Here is a 20,585-nt window from a genome sequence, read left to right as displayed (position 1 = left end):
AATAAAGTTAAGGCATGACAACATCAAAACTCTTTTGCAAAGTACATGTAACCTCTACCATAAAAAAAGTTCTCTAGTTTAAAAGGCTTAGGATTTGCTGTGGTCTCTGCCTGAGATAACGTAGAGGTCAGCAGGTCACAAAGTACACATTACATCTCTCCTAAGGATGGGTTCTGTTGACTAAGAAACAAAGCTTAAAGATAAGATCTAAGGAGAGAAGAATCTGGAATAAACATTCTGGGAGATTTGGGTGACATGACGACTGGCTACAAAAGTCCCCAGATTATTAACAACATCCACCCCCAACCTTCTGGGTGGAAAGTCACTGTTCATTTCCTCCTTTGAGGAGACAGCCCTGCGTGATTAAAACTCCTGGTTTCTCTAGTGCTTATCTGTGAGCACTCCTGCCTTCTACACTGTCTCACCTTTGGTGTCTCACACAACCCGGTTTTTCATGCTCTTAAGTAACATGTCTAAACCATGAACATACTTCAATATAGGGAAATATGTGGTATAGGCCACAGGTGGAAACACATACCCTCATGTTGGCAACCTTCTTCATGGAAAATGTAAATGCTATAGGAACAAGAAAGGTTAAATTTGACTACAAGGGAACCACTACATTAATTAAGTAATAATTACATTAATTTTCTGGAAAAATTGAAATATTTTAATGTTATATCAGCTTAATATTTTAAGTTATATACAATATTTTCTGAAATAGTTGCACTAAATTATGTTTATTTTAAATTTTTTTGAGCTTAAAAATATTTTAACTTGATAAAAATAACAGTAATGTTAACCTTACCTTGTTTTCCCTTTTTGCTCTATAGTTTTTGTCTTAGTCCAGAAAGCATTGTAAAGAAGTGAGTATCAAACATGGCCTTAGCAGACAAGAGGCTTGAGAACTTACAGATCTACAAAGTTCTTCAGTGTGTTCGCAACAAAGACAAGAAGCAGATAGAGAAGCTGATCAAACTTGGATACCCCGAGCTAATCAACTTCACTGAACCTATTGATGGACTGAGTGCTCTCCACTTAGCCTCAATTTCCAATGACATTGACATGGTTAGCTTTCTCCTTGGACTTGGTGCTCACCCTGATGTGCAAGACCACATGGGCTGTACTCCAACCATGAGAGCTGCAGAGCTGGGCCATGAGTTGTCAATGGAAATTTTAGCCAAAGCCAAAGCTGACATGACGATAGTTGATAATGAAGGAAAAGGTAAAACTCCAGTATCCAGAAAAATATACTCACTTTGTAGCCAGAAAGCAAGAAAATGGCTTTTTGTTTGTTTGTTTGCTTCCCAGCCGTAGAAGCAAATTAAGACCTTAAGTAAAAGATTCAATTCCACTGCTGCACCTAAATATATAACCTCCTTATAATATAAAACAGTTTAGGAATATTGTGGGGGAAAAAGTTCTGAAAGCCCACTCATGTAAAAACAACTAGATTGATCTGTATTTGATAGTTTTTTTTTTTCCTTTCCTCATCTTTTTTTTTTTTTTTTTTTTTTTTGAGTCTGGGTCTCAGTTCAGGCTAGTCTTGAATCCCCTTGGCATGAAGCTTCCAGATAGTATGACCTCAATGTCTGGCTTGTTAGATGCTTTCAAGTGAAGACAGCTTTCAACTTTACACATGCAGACATTATATTAACCAATGGTGAAGGATAATATCTTATTTACAAAGAAGCCTTCCTTAAGTTGTAAAGTATGGTAGGGTTAGACTTAGGGCTACAGATGGATTTTGTCCTGTGTGGTTCCAAGGTTAATATGGGAAGGACTGAATTTGAAAGGCTGAAAAAACTAAGGTAAATTTTGCTTAAACCTCAATTTTGTAAGGTCAGTTTTAATATATTTGGAAATATATCTTGAAATATTACACATGGCTATTGAGAATTATTGCATGTGTAATTCTGGTGACAAGCTATCAGTCTCAAAAACATGGTCTGGGGATTTTTGCCTAGTTGAGTTAGTAGAGTTAGGTCAGAGTTGAGACAGGCTCACGAAAATTAACAAAATAATTACAAACACACTCAATATAAAATGGTAGATTGAATCAGTTATCCCAGAGGATTGCCATGCCTACAAACTCACTGACACTAACCTTTGAAGAAATGAATCTCATTTTATACTGTTAGTATCTTCTGACAGTAGGAAAAGCTATTCTCTAACTCACTACCAACTTGCTATTTGATATATGGCATGCACTAGAACCACATAACAAAATAAACATAAGATGCATTTAGAGGTCAAATATGATTTAAAAATTTAAACACTGAAAACACAGCTTTTTAATTTTTATTTTTTATAATTTTTTCATTTTATATCCTGATTATAGCCTCTTCCCTCATCTCCTCCTGGTCCCACTCTCCCCCCCGCCCATTCCCTTCCCATAGTCCACTGAAAGGGAGAGTCCTCCTCCCCTACCATCTGACCCTACCTTATCAAGTCTTAGCAGGACTGCCTGGATCCTCTTCCTTTATGGCCTGCCAAGGCTCCATCACCAGGGGGAAGTAACCAAAAGAGCAGGCAAGGTAGTTCATAACAGAGACAGTCCCTGCTCCCCTTACTAGGGAACCCACATGGAGACCAAGCTGCCTATCAGTTACATCTGAGCAGGGGGTCTAGGTCCTCTCCATACATGGTCCTTCGTTGATGCATCAGTCTCCATGCAGGCTTTGTTGGTTTCCTTGTGGAGCTCCTGCAGCACAGATTTCTATCAGACCTTCAAAGAAGAGCTAATATCAATACTCTTCAAACTATTCCACAAATAAAAACAGAAGGAACATTGACAATTTTATTAGGCCACAGTCACCTTGATACCTAAACCTCACTAAGACCCAACAAAAAAAATTTCAGACCAATTTCCCTTATGAACATTGATGCAAAAATACTCAATAAAAAACTCAAAGGGAAAACATAGCTTTTAAGCTTCACATAATGGCTGGGCATGGAGACCCACACCTGTATTCCAAACACCAGGGAAGCAGAATCAAAAGGGTCATAGTGGTTTGAGGTCAGCCTGGTCTACAGAATGAGGTTCAGTTTAGCCAGGGTTACACAGTGAAAACCCATCAACCTCAACGCTTCATAGACTGCCATTATCTGAGGTGCTTTCCCATGAACTATAGAATCATTGAGATGTTAAAAGTGGTACATGCAAAGTTGGTCCTACTATTGAATTCATTAGACAGCCATTGAATAAAACAAATTGAAGCATTGTTCCTGCTGGGACAAAGTCAAAATATTTTAAAATGTTTATTTGGCCATGAAGCAGTTTTTCCACATGGCATCAAACATACTTTAAGTTATTTAGAGTAAACTCTGAAAAACACTGTAATAAAAGGTTTACTTTCTTAAATTGGAACTAATATTTAAATAAAACAATATTTCAAAATGAGACATTATATAGCATAAAAATCTAAAAATGTAAAGATTAAAAACAAAATTAACAAGGTCAAGTAAATATTTGTAGCAAATGCAACAGCCATATGGCTAATATTTACCCCCATTCAGATTACTATTAAGCTAACAAAGATCTGAGAAGTATGAACATATGGAAAAAACAATATAAGTCGCATGGGAGAAACGAAATACGAAGTAAAATAAATGCAGTGTGTTTTTCACACATAACCTTGTTAATTGGTTCCTGGTTGACACAGGCCCCTGTCTTTCTCCCTTGGAGGGACCCCATTTGGCTTGCGCAGCCGCAGCTGGGGGCCAGCACTTTGCTTTTCCTAGGACCCTCCCTGACATTGACAACCTGTTTCCCTACTGACGCCATTTTTTCCTACAGCACAAGAAAACATGGAGCATTTACATGGGTCATTAAAAGGATGTGACATATGCTGTAGGCTTTGTGCTATGAGTTACAAAAGCTGTCATTGCAAAATACGCACTTTGCAAGCACCTTAGGGCTTTTAAAATAAACTGGGTCTCATCTTACATTCAGAGTTCGATATGCTTTGGTTCTCTACTATGCCATTTTGGTCAGCTTATTTTTGAGATTATAATGTATTTACAGTATTTCTCCCCTCCCTCTCCTACTCCCAAACTTGCCCATTTATCCTTCTCCATTCTTTTTCAAATTCATGGCTTCTTTCTTCACTAGTTAATTGCATGCATGTGTATATACATATATTCTTAAATATAGCCTTTTTTGGATCATAGAATGTTAACTTCTTGTATGTATGTTTTCAGAGCTGACCACTTGACACTGGACAACCAATTGGTGTGATCTTCTCTGGGGAGGACCACCTTGCCTGGTCCCAGCATTACTCAGTTGCCTATATCCATCTGTACCTAGAATTCCTCCAGCAATTTAGCTTTGGTTCTATGTTGAAGAGATTGCAGAGACTCTTACATACACTTTCACCTATTGTTAGACTAGTGTTTCAGATGAAGTAGTTTAGCCTGCTCATTTCCACTTCTCTTACTGATTTCCTTTGTTTAGTCATGTGTGTGTGTGTGCTGATTCTGCATATAATTTTTTCTGTTTTCTTTCTCCCTGATGTTATAAAGTCCTTTTTAAAAAGATCTTCTTACTTGCAATGTCGCCATTGAAAGTCTTGGTTTTCTACATTAGATGAGAGTTAAGTTTCTGCCCATCAGACACTTCTTCACCTGGCTTTACCTCATGTTCATAGTTGTTTTTTTTTAATTCTTTATTAATTACACTTTATTCACTTTGTATCCCCCACCTGTAGTTCCCTCCCGCCTCCCCTCCCAGTCCCTCCATGCCTCCCTTCTGTACGCATGCCCCTCCCCAAGTCCACTGATGGGGAGGTCTTCTTTTCCTTCCTTCTGATCCAAGTCAATTAGGTCTCATCAGGAGTGGCTGCATTGTCTTCTTCTGTGGCCTGGTAAGGCTGCGCCCCCCTCAGGGGTGATTAAAGAGCAAGCCAATCAGTTCATGTCAGAGACAGTCCCTGTTCCCATTATTATGGAACCCACTTGGATACTGAGCTGCCATGGGCTACATCTGTGCAGGGGTCTTGGGTTATCTCCATGCATAGTCCTTGGTTGGAATAGCAGTCTCAGGAAAGACTCCTGTGCTCAGATTTTTTGGTTCTTTTGCTCTCCTTGTGGAGTTCCTGTCCTCTCCAGATCTTACTGTTTCCCACTTCTTTCATAAGATTTCCTGCACTCTGCCTAAAGACTGGCCGTACTTCTCAGCATCTGCATAGTTCTTAAAGCGTGGTTTTCTGAGGCACAGTGTTCTCTTTGGATTTTCAGATTCAGGTTTTTCTTTCGCAAAGTTGTTATTGTACTTGTATAATTTTTCTTTCGTGTTTTGCCTTTTGTTATTAAAATGTGTGGAGGCATCTTTGTGTGGAGGTTTCTCTGAGTCAAGTCTTAATTTCTGTAATTTTCCTCTGTCTCTTGACTACCGGTGATATAGGCTCTGGTCTTCCTTTGTCTGCTTCTAATTTGACTTTCAATCTTTAATGTCCTTTTTTTTTTTTAGCTCCTGTTGGCTCAATTCTTTTTCTTGCTGTCTGTCTTATATTCTCTTTGGTCCTTTTTTACATTTTTATTATTGAATGGGTTATATTTAGTTTCTTTGCTAATATAACAAACAGACCAGCCAATCATCTTTATTTACATGGTCTTTTGAGAATATTCTTTTACCTGCCTCTTATTATCTATTTACCTATCTTTTTTGTAGTGTCTTTTTCATAGGTCACATGTTTCTTTCGGGCTGTAGTTTGTTTTTGAATGAAGCCTCTTTGGGGGAAAACTCATTACAAAGTCATTTTGGAGTTTAACTTTTATTTACACACAACTTGCTTAGCGCCATCTTTGTCAGAATTGTAATAGTACCTGGTCTATAATATATTTTGGCACAGAATATGTTGATGTAGGGCATGTTATAGTCCCAAGTGTGAAGACTGAGCATTTTCCTCTGTTGGGTGGATCAAAGTGATTTACCAAAATGACAGAGCAGATTCGATTTTTCTTCTTACTGCTATGAAATCGAGAGACTGCACCCTATAAACATGGATTCAAGTGGGGATCAGAATACCCAAGGAACTTTCTGGCACACACAGCCCTGAAGATTTGAAGGGTCAGATCAGCTAGGGACCATAAGCTGCCAAATCCCAGGGCCGACAAGTCCTATAAGATTTAGTTGTAGCTGTTTTCTAACTGACAAAGACCTGTCTTATGGGATTTTAAATTCTACTTTTTTTTTTTTTGCCAGCTTCACACACACACACACACACACACACACACTTAGAGAGAGAGAGAGAGAGAGAGAGAGAGATTTAATTTTTTTCTTTTTCTTTTTGAGATTTTAATTCAATTACAATGTTTTTCCTTTCCCTTTTCTTCTTTCAAACTCTCTCCTATCCCATTTCCCACTCTCCTTCAAATTGATGGCCTCTTTTTCATTAGTTATAAGTGTATGCATATATGTATTTGTATATGTTTACATATTCCTAAATACAACCTGTTGAGTCCATAGAATGTTACTTATATCTATGTTTTCAGACTGGCCATGGATGAGGACTACTCATTATGGAACTCTTTCTCTGCAGGTGTTCTGTTCTATTGCATTTTACCCACCAAGAGGCATTACCGATGTGCGTTGATTGCCCTAGAGCATGGTGCAGATGTCAACAACACCACAATTGATGGGAAACCCGTGTTCATCAGAGCTTGTGAGGAAGCACATGATGTGAAGGACATGTGCCTGACATTTCTGGAGAAAGGAGCCAATCCTAATTCTATCTGCACAGTATGACTACCCCTGTGATTAATATTTCTTTATTCTACTATACTACACAGTCAAGTGGTTGGGGTATTTTGTTGTTGCTTTTTTTTTTCCCTTTTGTTTTTTGTTGTGTGTTTGTTTTTCACACTTAATCATGGTAAAATAGGGGCCCAGCATGGTGGCACATGCCTTTGGTTCAGCACTTGAGAGGCAGAAGCAGGCAGATTTCTGTGAGTTCAAGGCCACCCTGCTCTACACATGCTAAGCCAGCGAGGGCTACATGGTGAGACCCCATCTCAAAACAAAAGAAGGAAAAAGGCATGCTTGGGCGAGGGAGAAGACATGGTAAAATTGTCCTGTTAGCTCATTGATTGCTCTAATCAAAGTGCTGAAGATGATACACATTCATTGTCTTTACATTGCTGCTATTCTATACTTTATTTGCAATTTTGTTTGGAAATTGTCTTTATTATTCATGTTGTTAGAATATCATTATAGCAAATGGAAACAGTATCCCTGGCACCTAACAAATAATATCTCCATAGAAAGAAAATTCTGTTGCCTCTTATATGTATTTTTTGACTCCTCTTTTCAACTGGCTAATATGGGGTTTTCAGTTTTGTAATGATCATTTCCAGACATTTAGAAATAGATTTTCTTCTCATTAGAAAATAAATGCTACCTATGTTTAGCATACTACTCCTCTCTCCTTTTCATTTTATACTCTGCTTTCTTTGTAGACACATACATGTTTGCATGACTTTCTTACAGGGGTATTCAGAACAACCTTGATTCTGGCAATATAATTTCATTTCAGATAGTCACACAATGCTAACTGAATGCTTTCTGTTCTGAAAGTGAAACCAATAAAAATGTAGATCATTAAACTTCTTAGCATAAAGCTACCTCCAAAGAATTCAACCCTTGTTGAATTGACCATGGTTTTGCATTAAAGTGTAAACAACATCTGTTTTGTGTCCAGGCCACAGGGCGCACGGCTTTGATGGAATCAGCAAGAGAAGGGGTGGTGGAACTAGTTCGAGGCATATTGGAAAGAGGAGGTGAAGTGAACACATTTGACTATGAAAGACTCCACGCTGCTCATTTTGCTGCCAAAGGAGGCTTTTTTGATGTAATAATTGTTCTTTACTTTAAATTTGACTCTTAAAGCTTTGTTCTTTTTTTTTCTTTTTCATATAGATTAAACTAAGGCAGTTATTTTTCTAAGTTACTTATGTTGTTTTATCTTTATTTTCCCAAATATAAAACTTTAACTCTGACCACGTATCCTGACTCTTACCAGTTTTATTTATTTGCTAACTTTTCTATATATTTGCTAACTTAGTCACTGAACATTACTGGTATTGTTTTTTATGTAGTTGACTGTGATACAAAAACCCTGCCACTTGTGACTATGCTATATAATGCCTCTGATAGCTACTGAAATCTTCAAGTCTCATATGATCTACTTATGGGGAGGAAATGTCATCAATTCTCACCTCCTTGCTTTGTTGTGTGCCTTGTGATGCTTCTGAACATCCTGACCCCTTAGGAAACATTTCGAATTTTCAGCATCCACATGTGGTAATAGACAAAAGATTGGCTAGCACAGGTCTGGCTGCCAATCTTCTAGCAAATGACCATTCCTATTTTTCTCTTGTTTATTTTGCAGATATTGAAGCTTCTGTTTGCCTACAATAGTGACTTTGGGTTAATCGGAATGAATGGGAACACACCACTTCATTATGCTGCTATGGGTGGCTTTGCGGATTGCTGTAAATATATAGCTCAACGAGGTAAAATTATAGTTTTGTTTAATGTGTTTATGGTCTACCGTGTCATAAATGATTAGAGAATTCAGGCTTGTTACTTATCATCTACTTAATTTTCAGTTACCAATCTTCACACAATGTAGGCTGAAAATTGAATTTGTTTTTTATGCAGTTGTTCGCTGAATTATGAATCTAGTAATAAGAAGAATTAAAACCTAAGTCAAGTGAATTTGATTTTCACGTGTTAACTAAATATTAAAATGTTTATAATTGACAAATATTCTTATTTTAGGATTCCCAACATCGATCTCAAGAAAGACAAACCATGAAAATAATTTTATCTTACCTGAAATTTTAATTACTTCCTTTTTAAAATACATGTCAAATTAAAAATACATTTCTGGGTGATTTGCAGTTACAAAGAAGATACTTTATGGGAAACGAAATGAAAAGATTTATGAAAATATGATATATAAACAACACTTATTTTGTAGATTTTCTTGCAGCATAGGAACATATGTTATCTAGTGCTCACCATAGCTTAGAAAATTTGTTACAATAAAATACAAACTAGCTAAATTAAACAACACTGATGTCTCCTTGTCAGTTACTCACTATTGAGTGTACTCCAAAGTTTAATTCCAGTAGAATGTATTTGCGCTTTGTGGAATTTTGGGGGTTTTTTTTGTCTAGTTTATGAAAAATCAAAAAGAATTTTATACAATTGTATAGTAAAACAGTGTTTTCTGCTTCTGCCCCCACAAATAAATTTTAGAGCCATTAAGATGTATGATCAGCAGGCCCATATGACTAATAGTACAACTGGTCTGAGCTCATACTCTTCCCAAGAGTAAGCTTTTAACAAATAAGAGGATTATTTTATATGCACTGTTTTGCCCAGCAAACTGTCTAATTAGTCTTATTTTGAAATCTGTCACTATCAACATTTTATTCTGATATTTCATTTAACAATGTAGATTTCTAAATGTTAGTAATCTCTCAAGGCCAGGTCAGTCTTCATCATCTTTAATATGTTTAACAATTTCTTGCTGAGACAAATGTCATCACATGTGTACTCTACTGATGGTGTACCCTAGAATAAAACACTGGGATGCTTCCCTGGGAAGCAAAGGATGGAAACCTGAATTATGCACAAAGGCCTGACCTAGCGATAGAGAGACAATACATCTTCCTGGATGAATCCTAAAATGTTTTCCTAAAACAAATGTCTGACTATGCTCTGAGAGCTGAGGAGTGTTTGGAAGTACCACCAGACAAGATTAGAGGGAATAACAGTCTTTTAACCACCAAAAGGTTTCCTTATTAGGAGGACAAGCTAAAGTGGGTTTAAAATCTCTTAGCTCCTAGTTCTGGGGTGAGCACAAAGGAACTGGCTGTGGGTTTAAGATTCCAGACAAAGCAAAATACTTACTCCAAAGCAGCAGGATGTCTGTGGCATTACCATGCCATGGAATTCTTCCTGGGGCCTTCCTGAGTCACTTTCCAAGTAAATGACTGTTCTTAAAACTGTCTAGTTTAAAACTTTCAAAACTTCCGTTTTTACATACTCCCATTAGGGTTTTTTTTCCTTTTCTTTTTTTTAAATTTTTATTAATTACAGTTTATTCACTTTGTATCCCAGCTGTAGTCCTCTCCCACATCCCCTCCCAACACCACCTTCCCTCCTCTTCTCCTTTGCTCCTCCCCAAGTCCCTTGATAGGGGAGGTCCTCCTCCCCTTCCATCTCACCCTAATCTATCAGCTCTCATCAAGACAGGCTTCTTTGTCTTCCTCTGTTGACTGGTAAGGCTACTTCCCCCTCAGCTGGAAGTAATCAAAAAGCCAGCCCATGAGTTCATGTCAGAGATGGTCCGGTCCCTGTTCCTATTATTGGGGAACCCTCTTGGACACTGAGCTGCCATGGGCTATTTCTGGGCCAGGGGTTCTAAGTTATCTCCATGCATGGTCCTTGTTTGGAGTATCAGTCTCAGAAAAGACTCCTGTGCCCAGATTTTTTTATTCTGTTGCTCTTCTTATGGACCTCCTTGCTCCCTCCAGGTCTTTCTATCGTTCCCTTCTTTCTTTCTTAAGATTCCCTGCACTCTGCCCAAAGTTGGGCTATGAATATCAGCATATGTTTTGATGCCCTGCTGGGTAGAATCTTTCAGAGGCCCTCTGTGATAGGCTCCTGTCCTGTTCCCTGTTTTCTCCCTCTTCTGATGTCCATCTCATTTGCCTTTCTGAATGAGGATTGATATTTTACCCAGGGTCCTACTTCGTGATTAGCTTCCTTACATGTACAGATTTTAGTATGTTTATCCTATATTATATGTCTAATATCCACTTATAAGTGAGTATGTACGACATGTGTCTTTCTGCTTCTGGGATACCTCACTCATGATGATCTTTTCTAGTTCCCACCCTTGCCTGCAAATTTCATGATTTCTTCATTTTTCATTGCTGAGTAGTATTCCATTACGTAAATTCCATTACCACAATTTCTCTATCCATTCCTCAACTGAGGGACATCCGGGTTGTTTCCACTATCATCAGAACAAAATGGCAGCCTACAGACTGGGAAAGGATCTTCACCAACCCTCTGTCTGACAGAGGGCTAATATCTAGAATATATAAAGAACTTAAGAAGTTAAACAGCAAAAAATCAAGTAATCCAATTTAAAAATGAGGTACAGAGCTAAACAGAGAATTCTCAATAGAGGAACATTGAATGGCAGAGAAACACTTAAAGAAATGCTCAACGTCCTTAGTCATCAGAGAAATGCAAATCAAAATGACTCTAAGATTTCACCTTACACCCATCAGAATGGCTAAGATCAGAAACGTAAGTGACAACACATTCTGGAGAGGATGTGGAGAAGAGCAACCCTTCTCCATTGCCGGCAGGAATGTAAACTTTTCCAACCACTTTGGAAATCTATCCAGCACTTTCTCAGACAACTAGAAATAGTGCTACCTTAAGATCCAACTATACCACTCCTAGGTATATATCCAAAAGATGCTCAAGTATACAACAAGGACATTTGCTCAACTGTGTTCATATCAGCTTTATTTGTAATAGCCATTATGTTTCCTTTTTTTTAATTTTATTTTTCTCATTAGTTACATTTTGTTAATTCTGTATCCCTCATTCCCTCCCCAGTCCCACCCTCCCTCCCTCATCTCCTCCCTGCCCCTTTCCAAGTCCATTGATAGGGGAGGACCTCCTCCCCTTTCATATGACTCCGTTTTGTCCGGTATTTTCAGGACTGGCTTCAAAGTCCTCCTCTGTTGTGGTGGCGCACACCGGTAGGATTTGCTGAAGGAGGCAGAGGCAGGAGGATCATGAGTTCGAGGCCAGCCTGGGCTACACAGTTTTTACTGTCTCTTTGACCTCCCCACCTCCCAAGGGAGTAGCAGTACTGTTAGGCCATTATGTTTCTTAATTTCTACTAAGATAACCTTAGTATAAATATAAATTTTTGACAATTCTAATAAAGAATGAACTGAAGACCATTGTTGATCATTTCATTGTCTTTTCCCTCTTTTTTTTTGGGGGGGGGGCAGAGGGTTGATTATATTTCTAGGTGTCTTCTCTTCTCCCCAACACATAAAAGAAGAACCCTGATGTCTGACAAAACTAGCATATCACTGTCATCTTTTTTTTCTAAGAAATAAAGATAAGTGTTCCCACAGAGCCACCTGTAGGTTTCTATTATGTCATGTTGTCAAAACAGCTGCCCAGCCCTCCTCTAGATTAAAAACCAGAAAGAAGTCATCATAGATGGAATTATTTATACAATCTCCAGATTTCTTGGTAGTAATAAGCATTCCCTGATAGTTAATCATGCTCAGATATTTTAATATTTTATTTTAAGTAAGGAATTAAAATAATGAATTCTGATATTGATCTTATATACAAACACTGGAATGTTCAACTTTTATTAAACAAATTAGTTTTTCACCTGTTTTCCCCATGATTCTTACCACACAACAGCAAATTAGGATAGATTATCTTCAGTTAATAGAGAAAACATGAAATATTGTTTCAGCATGTAAAAGGCTTCGTATTGAAAAAGAAGCAGGCATCCTCATGTATTTTGAACTGATGGAGTCCTGTGCAAGCTGTTTGGATCAGGAAACTTCTTACTGAACTCTAGGGTACCCTCCCTTTTTCCCTGTTAGCATCATCTCCCAGCAAAAATCCCATTGAAATTTATTTCAAACATCTACATTTTATCTAAGTTGTCTATATAACAGGGTACATATATGATCAGATACATATTGTAAACTTGTCCCTCAGAATGTACTCAAGTGAAGCTCTCAGGAAAATAAATTGCTGTTTTGGTAATTACAAATGGCTGTGTTCTTTATACAACAATTTTAAGAACAAAACTTCTGACTACACGAAATCAAGAAAACAGTTGGGAGTGTCATTTTGTGGGGCCAAGCAGATAACTTTGGCACATTCTTAACAATGATGCTCTTCTTTTTTTTTTTAGGATGTGACCTGAAATGGAAAAATTTGGAACATAAAACACCCCGAGCTTTGGCAAAAGAGGGAGGTTTCAAAGCTGCCAGCAAAGAAATACGTCGAGCAGAGCTGACTGCGGCTAAACTTGCCAAGCCAGGAGTCAAAAATCCTAACCCAATCTGGGCCCTCAGGCTGCATGACTGGTCTCTGGAGCACGAGGCTGTACTTCGGGAAGCCTTTTCCTTCGTGGATAGGGGCGATGGCGTAGTCAGCAAAGATGACTTCGTGGGGACCCTGGAAGAAAGACAAGACTATGCCACCTCGGATCAGCTGCTTTCCATCGCTCAAATGCACGAAAAAAGCCGGGGAGGTGGGGTCAGCATTAATGAGTTCTTTAAGGGAACCAAATACTTAAGCAAGTCTTATGTCTTGGGATCTTTCGGGCCTAAGAAAAAGAAAAAGGGATTGGGCAAAAAGCCAAAGAAAGGCAGGTTTGTTCTTCCTCTCCCCATCTGTACCATTCCTGAGATGGCCTTTCCTCGGAGGCCGGACGGGGGACCGCCCTACTACATGATAGAGACTTACCAGAACCTCACAGACTACACCAGGTTCAACCGGGATCATCCGCCAGAGCACCCCATCCAGGACGATTCGGGGTGGTACGTCGATAATCCAGGGAAGGTCTTCGAAAATATTAATTTTATCACCAAGGCGGGAGACCTGGCCTCTCTGAAAAAGGCCTTTGAAGCAGGAATACCAGTGGATATGAAGGACCGTACTTACAAGACACCCCTCATGACAGCATGCGCCACCGGCAACATGGATGCCGTCAAGTTTCTTCTTGAAAAGGGGTATGCTTTCAGATTTAGGGTTTTGCTGTGGCCCCACCTTCACCCCCGCAATGGACAGCCCAAATGCCTTGACAAGAGGGTTGCAGGCAAAGGGAGACACGGGGTAGTGGGGGCTGAGACAGTAGCCCACCAAGATGATCACAAAATGAAGGCGAAGAGTTTTCATTCTGCGGTGATTTCTTCTCGTTGCCTTCTCTTGCTTCTTGCTAGGGACTGGGCAGTTAGGTTTTGCCATAGGGTCATACTGGATGGTGCCATAGTGTGGAGTCACCTTTTAACCTACCTCATCTTTTATGGAGGGCCACAACGAATACAAGTAGGACAGCTGCCACAGTGAGAAACTGTGGCTAACCTACCTCTCCATTTCCCACCATCCATCTCCAGACAGAAGAGACCGCCTTGCTTCATTACAAAGATCTTTAATGCATGGTCTTTTCTGTTATCTCTTAAAGCTAAAACGATTGGTTTGTTTAATTGCTGCTTCTATCACAGTTATATAACTGGAAGCAAGTTTCTGACTACTACTATGCCTCGGTTTCCCCAAGAGTGCACTCGACTCTAATAGGACCTAGATACAAATTCAGAGATGATTAATTAAGCTAAAATATGTAATGCTCTTATGAGCACAATTGTTACAAATACATCAGAAAAGACATTTAATGTTATTACAGTGTTTCATGTCAAAGACTCATTTGCATATTATCAAAAGATAAAGTAAAAAATAACTTGAGTAGTGAAGTTCTAATGAGGACTAAAACTTTAAATAATACATTACAGTGCTTAGGTTTAAAAATAATGAACATTCATTCAAATTTCAGGACATGCAGAGAACTTAGACACAAAGTGGAATAATGTACATTTTATCTTTTTGCCCAGGTTTTATCTTCATTGAAATAGATTTAGAATTTTCCATATGTATACACACAAACATATATGCACAAAGGAAGTTAAGGCTACGCAATAATGCAAAACACAAAACAAAAGAAAAAATATTTGGGGCATATGAAAACATAAGAAAATTTCCACAGTTTACTTTCCTCAGAGCTCTTCTGATTGATTAAACTAATAAGAGTAAAACCGTCTGAGATTCTTTCAGATTTTCGGTTCCAATGTTTGAAACAACTAAAATTCTTAATTAGAGTATCTGTCTTGTTATACAGGGCAAATGTCAATGCAACAGATAATTTTCTGTGGACTCCACTTCATTTTGCTTGCCATGCTGGCCAGCAGGACATTGTTGAGCTTCTTGTTAAATCTGGAGCTGTAATAGATGCAACATCTATCAACAACTCTACTCCGTTAAGTAGAGCCATTGAGAGCTGTAGACTGGATACCGTAAAATACCTACTTGACGTTGGCGCCAAATTCCAGATTGAAAATAGAAGAGGTATGCATTTGTGTTACTGATGGTTGCGGCAAGAAAGGGGAATTGATTTTAAACAGAAAATCTGTCAGTTTTGTTCTTGTAGAGACATGGTTTCCTTGGAACTTATAGAAACTTAAGACTTCGTTAAGTGTTAAGGAAGTTATATCTGATACCTAGAACTTTTCAAATCATTGATATAAAAACTCGGCTCTTCATGTTTGCAATCTTTGTGGACTGACATTTTTTTCAAAGTTAAGTTTTTTTAAAAGCCTCCTAAAATGGAAGGAACCATGAACCACAAGCCCAAATGTTTTATTATTATTATTGTTATTATTATTCATTAAGTTCAAATGACAGAAAGTTTTTCTATTACATTGCTGTAAGTTCCTTTTTCCTAATCCTTACTGTATGCGTTAATGGATGATTACAAAAGAATATCTTAGTACCATGCATATTGTATATTTACCAAAATAACAGACATATATTGATAATTCACATGTTTAAACATATATAGTATAAAATTAGTGTATTTGTATATACACAAAGTAAACTTGGAATACGATTATTAATTAAATAATTTCCAGTGCATACAAAAGTTTATCTCTGGGGCAAAACTAACAAAATTAGCATATTTGAAGCTCCTTATAGTTTTTAATTTTTTATATTATAATATAGTTACATGATTTCCCTTTTCTTTTCCTACTCTAAAACTGTCCATGTACTCCCCTCACTTTGTTCTTTTTCAAATTTGTGATCTCTTTTTCTTTAATTGTTGTTAAACATGCACAGACATTTCTAAACAAATACAACCTGCTCAGTCTGTATAATGTTACTTGTATACATGTTTCAGAGATAAGCATATAGTATTGGAAAACTAACTGGTGTGCCTTTCCCTGGGGAAGACTATTTCTCCCATCCTCAGAATTCCTGTAGTTCTTTGTGTAGGATCGAGGCTCCTGCTTTCCCTTGCCCAAACATCACTATTGCTATTGGCCTTGTTCATGTACTTCTAAACATTTTATTTCTGCAGTAATTTCATGTTGTTAGTTCTTAACACAGACCATTTTGCAGGTCATGCTTAGTCACTACTAATGCCCTTATTTTAATAACTGGCCATTTAAAGACTGTAAACCTTGATTTTTCTCTTAAAACTTGGACAAGTGTCTCACTTGGGTCTTTATAGCACTAAGATACATGCTGTAACACTGTTCAGAGGTGTCTTTTTCTTAATTGGAACTCATACTGCCTTTGGCATGGCACCTGAATCACAGATAGTATATTGTTGGTTATGTTGTATTGGTGTAGTATGGCCTGGTGATGTTGGCAGTAAAATAATACCTGACGAGCACTTCTGAGCATTTCCCAGGCCATTTGAAATTCATCGCAAAATAGATATGTGTGAGGGACAGGGGTGGGGGGAAGACAACCAATTTAATATTAAAATGTAATTTAATATTTCTTGCTAACATTTAAGATACATAGTTAAAAGAATTTGTATTAGTAAATGGCTCTTGGAGTGCTGGAACTCAGTAGTGAGATCCTTCTGGAGAATTTCTATCATGCTCTGTGAATTCACACCACCATATGCTAACATGCTGATTTTTTTCTACATAGTTTATCATTAGATTGCTTATTTATAACTTTCAATTTATGTTTTTGTTTGAAACAGGGCATACTGCCATGGATATTGCGAGGGCATATGCTGATTACAGAATAATTGATATGATAAAAGAAAAGTTAGATAACCTGCCTAAACCAATAGATAATCAAAAACTGAAAGGCAAGCTTCCTAAACTGAAGACTGAAGGCACGGATGTCAAGAAAGAAGAGGTAAAAACAAAAAGAAGCTTGACTATCAAGTAGGAATGGGAAATCTGCAAAGCCTCAGGGTGGCAGCGGCATTAGGTTATAACATTGCACAACAGGGAAGATGGCATGCTATGTGCCCCTTTGACAGTAATTACATAGATACATCTAGCAAGAAAGTTACTGTTACTGAAGACTATAAAATATTCATAGTAAACAGAGTCCACATGAAATATAAATGATTCACTCAAATTATAAGGATATTGAAAAAAAACTGGTATTGAATTTGTATGTACATGTTCCTGAATTCTACAGATTCAGTGATACAGCCCAAACAGAGAGGGAAGACAATGAAGAAGACATTGCTGTTAGTAAGGATACCCAAAGTGCATTTCCAAGCTGGAAGTTTCTTTGGGGGAGCAGATGGTTCACTGAAGATCCTTGTATAAGGCAGAAAAAAAAAATCAATGAGAGTCAAGAAATAAAACCCCTAATGACATCACATTGGAGGCTGGGGAATGTCGACAGTAGGAAATAAGCTGGGTAAAGGAACTGGGCAGAAGGGACCAAGTTCCAGTCACGAATTAATTGTAGCAATATGGTCTCCACCAATTGCATCTCCTACTATAGACACCATCATTTTATTAGGAGTCCATCTTATAGCTATAGCTCAGAGATAGAGATATTGAAAACTCATGTTAACTGTCTCTGATATGACTAGTTACATGACTCTCAGAAAGGCAAGCTAAGTATCTCTCCATATCTGCAGTTATAGTATTTATAATATTCTATCATATCTCAAATTTTAGCACTGTCCTTCTTTCCTAACATTTCAAAGTAAAATGTAGACAAAAGGATATTAATGAATGCTTAATTTTAGCAATTTATACTTTTAAAAATATTTTTTTCAGGAAACACTGTCATCAATTTATGCTGTACCAGCAATAACAGAGGAAAAGAGACCACACAAGGACAATGTGGTTTACCTCAATTCCCTGATTACCAGTGGTTACACTAAGAAAGTTGATATCACATTTATCCCACCAAGGGTAAGTGTCTAGGGGGTAGCCTCTGTAACAGCACAGCGCTGTTCTCATATGCTGACTAGACTGATCATCTGTGTCCATATTCCACAGTTACTGCTGGAGTGGTCCCCTGGCTATGCTCTGCCACATTCATCTCAGAAGACCACCTTTTAATTACCAACATCTCTTCTATTTCTTACTATTTCTATGCTAGTACTTACATTCTCCTCATAAGACTGCAGTGGCCTTTGGCTAATGGCATCCCTTATAGCCATTCAGTCATCATATTCTATTTTTGGTATTATAACTTTTCAAACCCCCTACTCCTTACCAGTACTTATGGAATCTTCATGCCACCAAGGCTGAACAAACTCTTTAGTATCCTAGAATATTTTCCCTTAAATAGGTAAAGGAGAAAGGGGAAAGGAGTTATCTTTCCAGTACCCATCCAGCCATGCTTTCTACCTTCTGTTACAAAAATAATTTGACTTTTACATTAGGAATAAGGGACTTCCTAATTTTTTGATCTTGCATTTTGATATCATGGAACTAAATAGCAGTTGGCCCAGAGGTAACTAGAGAAGGAACTAAAGAGCATTTAATGATCTCTGTTCCTAGGTGGGCCTCACGAGAAATAGTGATGTTCACATAACCGCTAAGGTGATAATATAGAGGAAAACAGTAACATGCACTTCCAATGTATACTTGGTAGTTCCGGTTGACTATGGGAAGTTTTCTCAGGTTGAAGATGTTATTCATGCATAGAGTACTCAGCTAGCATGTGCATAGTTAAAAATATGTATGAGGGTAAAAATCACTGGCCATAATTATAACAACTGCCTTGATTTTGGCTGTTTAAGATTTGGAGTCCTGAAGCCACAACAGCAGAGCTGATCAAGAAGAGGGAAATGCGGAGGGAGAGGTTCACATACGAGGTGGACTTTGAAGACTTCATGATGCCTTTCCAAAAATACATCACGGAGAAAGCTCAAGCAATGGAGGCATCCCTCAGAAACTAAGTCCCAGCATTTGCCTCCTAGGATAAGTGCTCTGTGATCCAGAGTCCAGAGTTTGGAAAAAGTATGTATTTCCATCAAAGGCAAAACACTCTGTCCATTAAGACTTTGTTTCTAAAGATCAGTTTTTGCTGTAACAGCTGTAAATATCCTGAGTTGTATCAGACACTCTCTTTCATTTTGCAGTATGGCAGGTGATCCATCTAAATGCCCAACCTTCATTAAAAGTGTAGTAGGCCACGTGGCAGTTATAAGTATTGTCAAAAATTTACTAGATGTGCACCATTACGTTTATTAAAAAGAATTCTAGTACACATTCAAGACCCGGGATCAATCCCAGAATCATATTTTAAAGTGAAAACCAACAATATTGGTTTGAAAGTACACATCTGTAAAGAAAAAAAAAACTTTTCAAGAGTGGGTATAAGTAGCACATACCTATAATTTCAGCACTGTTGAGGCAGAAGATTGCAACCTAGATTCTGGGCGAGGCTATATAACAAGACCCTATCTCAAAAAAAAAAAAAATAGTGCTGAGAACATACCTAAGTGGTAGGTAATTCACCTAACATAGGCATGGGCATGGGCTGGTTTCTAGCACTACAAAAAATATAACAAAATAAACACAGTAGAAAGTGATGGAAACATATATAATATGATATAACCCTTAGAGGTGGGAGTTTATTCCTCAAACATAATTGTAAAGGTGCCTCAGATACCTTGGGCCAGGTAAACTTTGGACACTGTACATGCCACTGTTTCCCGCTACTTTGATATTATAGAGTTCTTGCATCTGACTTCCAGATGGCAGAGAACTCAGTCTTGAGTAGCAGTTACATCTCCTGGAAGCAACTCACAGCTAGTGACTAAAGAACATTGGACTCCCTCACCTTCTGGTTGGATGACTGAAGTGCATATTCCTGCTGGACCATAGCACTAGAGAGTTAGATAGAGTTGAGCTCTGTCATGTCAATGTCTTGACTGTATTGCTTCCTCAAACCACCTAACTCTGTTTCTAGGTAGCTTCTATAAAGGTCCCAACTAAGACGAAAAGCCATGAGACTACACTGAGCTATGGTTCTAAAAATCTTTAACAAATGCTTTGAAGATGAATTTCCTTATCTTCTGGTTACTATAAAATAAACATTTCTCTAGTTTGGAGAAACTGAAACTAAAGGGCCATTTAAATAGTCTTCTTATAAAAATTGATAATTTGAGCAAATTTTCCATATATTAGAAAATGATGTGAGAATGGATAGAGATATCACATCCCAGTAATATGTTTAAAGAGAGAAAAATCAAAGAATAAAGATAAATTCAAGAAATCCAGCATCAAGAACTAATTTAAAAAAATGGGAGAATGGGAGCTTAGCATAAAACCTTCTAGGTACCCACTGGTATTTAAACTTAAAGCCTGCTCCCTATTTTGGAAAGAATAAATATCAGGGATGTGATGAAGATATGGGACCAATAAAATAGTGGATGGATGGATGGATGGATGGATGGATGGATGGATGGATGGATGGATATTACCTACTTTGTCTCACTGGGGCCAAAATA

At 37.9% G+C, this 20,585-nt stretch overlaps 1 protein-coding gene across 1 annotated transcript; it reads left to right on the top strand.

Moving 5' to 3' along the window:
* The first annotated feature begins 879 nt into the window (after nucleotides 1–879).
* Ankef1 (ankyrin repeat and EF-hand domain containing 1) lies at nucleotides 880–19,028 on the top strand. Its single transcript, XM_055602694.1, has 9 exons — nucleotides 880–1,225; nucleotides 6,543–6,742; nucleotides 7,701–7,850; nucleotides 8,391–8,514; nucleotides 12,990–13,812; nucleotides 14,973–15,199; nucleotides 16,848–17,008; nucleotides 17,896–18,033; nucleotides 18,870–19,028. The coding sequence occupies exons 1-9, from the start codon at nucleotides 880–882 to the stop codon at nucleotides 19,026–19,028; spliced, it is 2,328 nt and encodes a 775-aa protein (XP_055458669.1).
* Nucleotides 19,029–20,585: the final 1,557 nt, after the last annotated feature.

The sequence above is a fragment of the Psammomys obesus genome, unplaced genomic scaffold (assembly GCF_907164565.1).
Source record: "Psammomys obesus unplaced genomic scaffold, mPsaObe1.curated_primary_1811, whole genome shotgun sequence".
NCBI classification, from domain to species: Eukaryota; Metazoa; Chordata; class Mammalia; order Rodentia; family Muridae; genus Psammomys; species Psammomys obesus.
Note: the sequence above shows the minus strand (reverse complement) of the source record. Positions and strands in the feature narration are given on the sequence as shown.

Bases quoted from the DNA above. Each gene is read 5' to 3' on its own strand.
- Ankef1 (XM_055602694.1), top strand. From the start codon at position 880: ATGGCCTTAGCAGACAAGAGGCTTGAGAACTTACAGATCTACAAAGTT. The intron at 7,851-8,390 runs GTAATAATTGTT...TTTATTTTGCAG, and splicing joins CCAAAGGAGGCTTTTTTGAT to ATATTGAAGCTTCTGTTTGC. The intron at 13,813-14,972 runs GTATGCTTTCAG...CTTGTTATACAG, and splicing joins AAGTTTCTTCTTGAAAAGGG to GGCAAATGTCAATGCAACAG.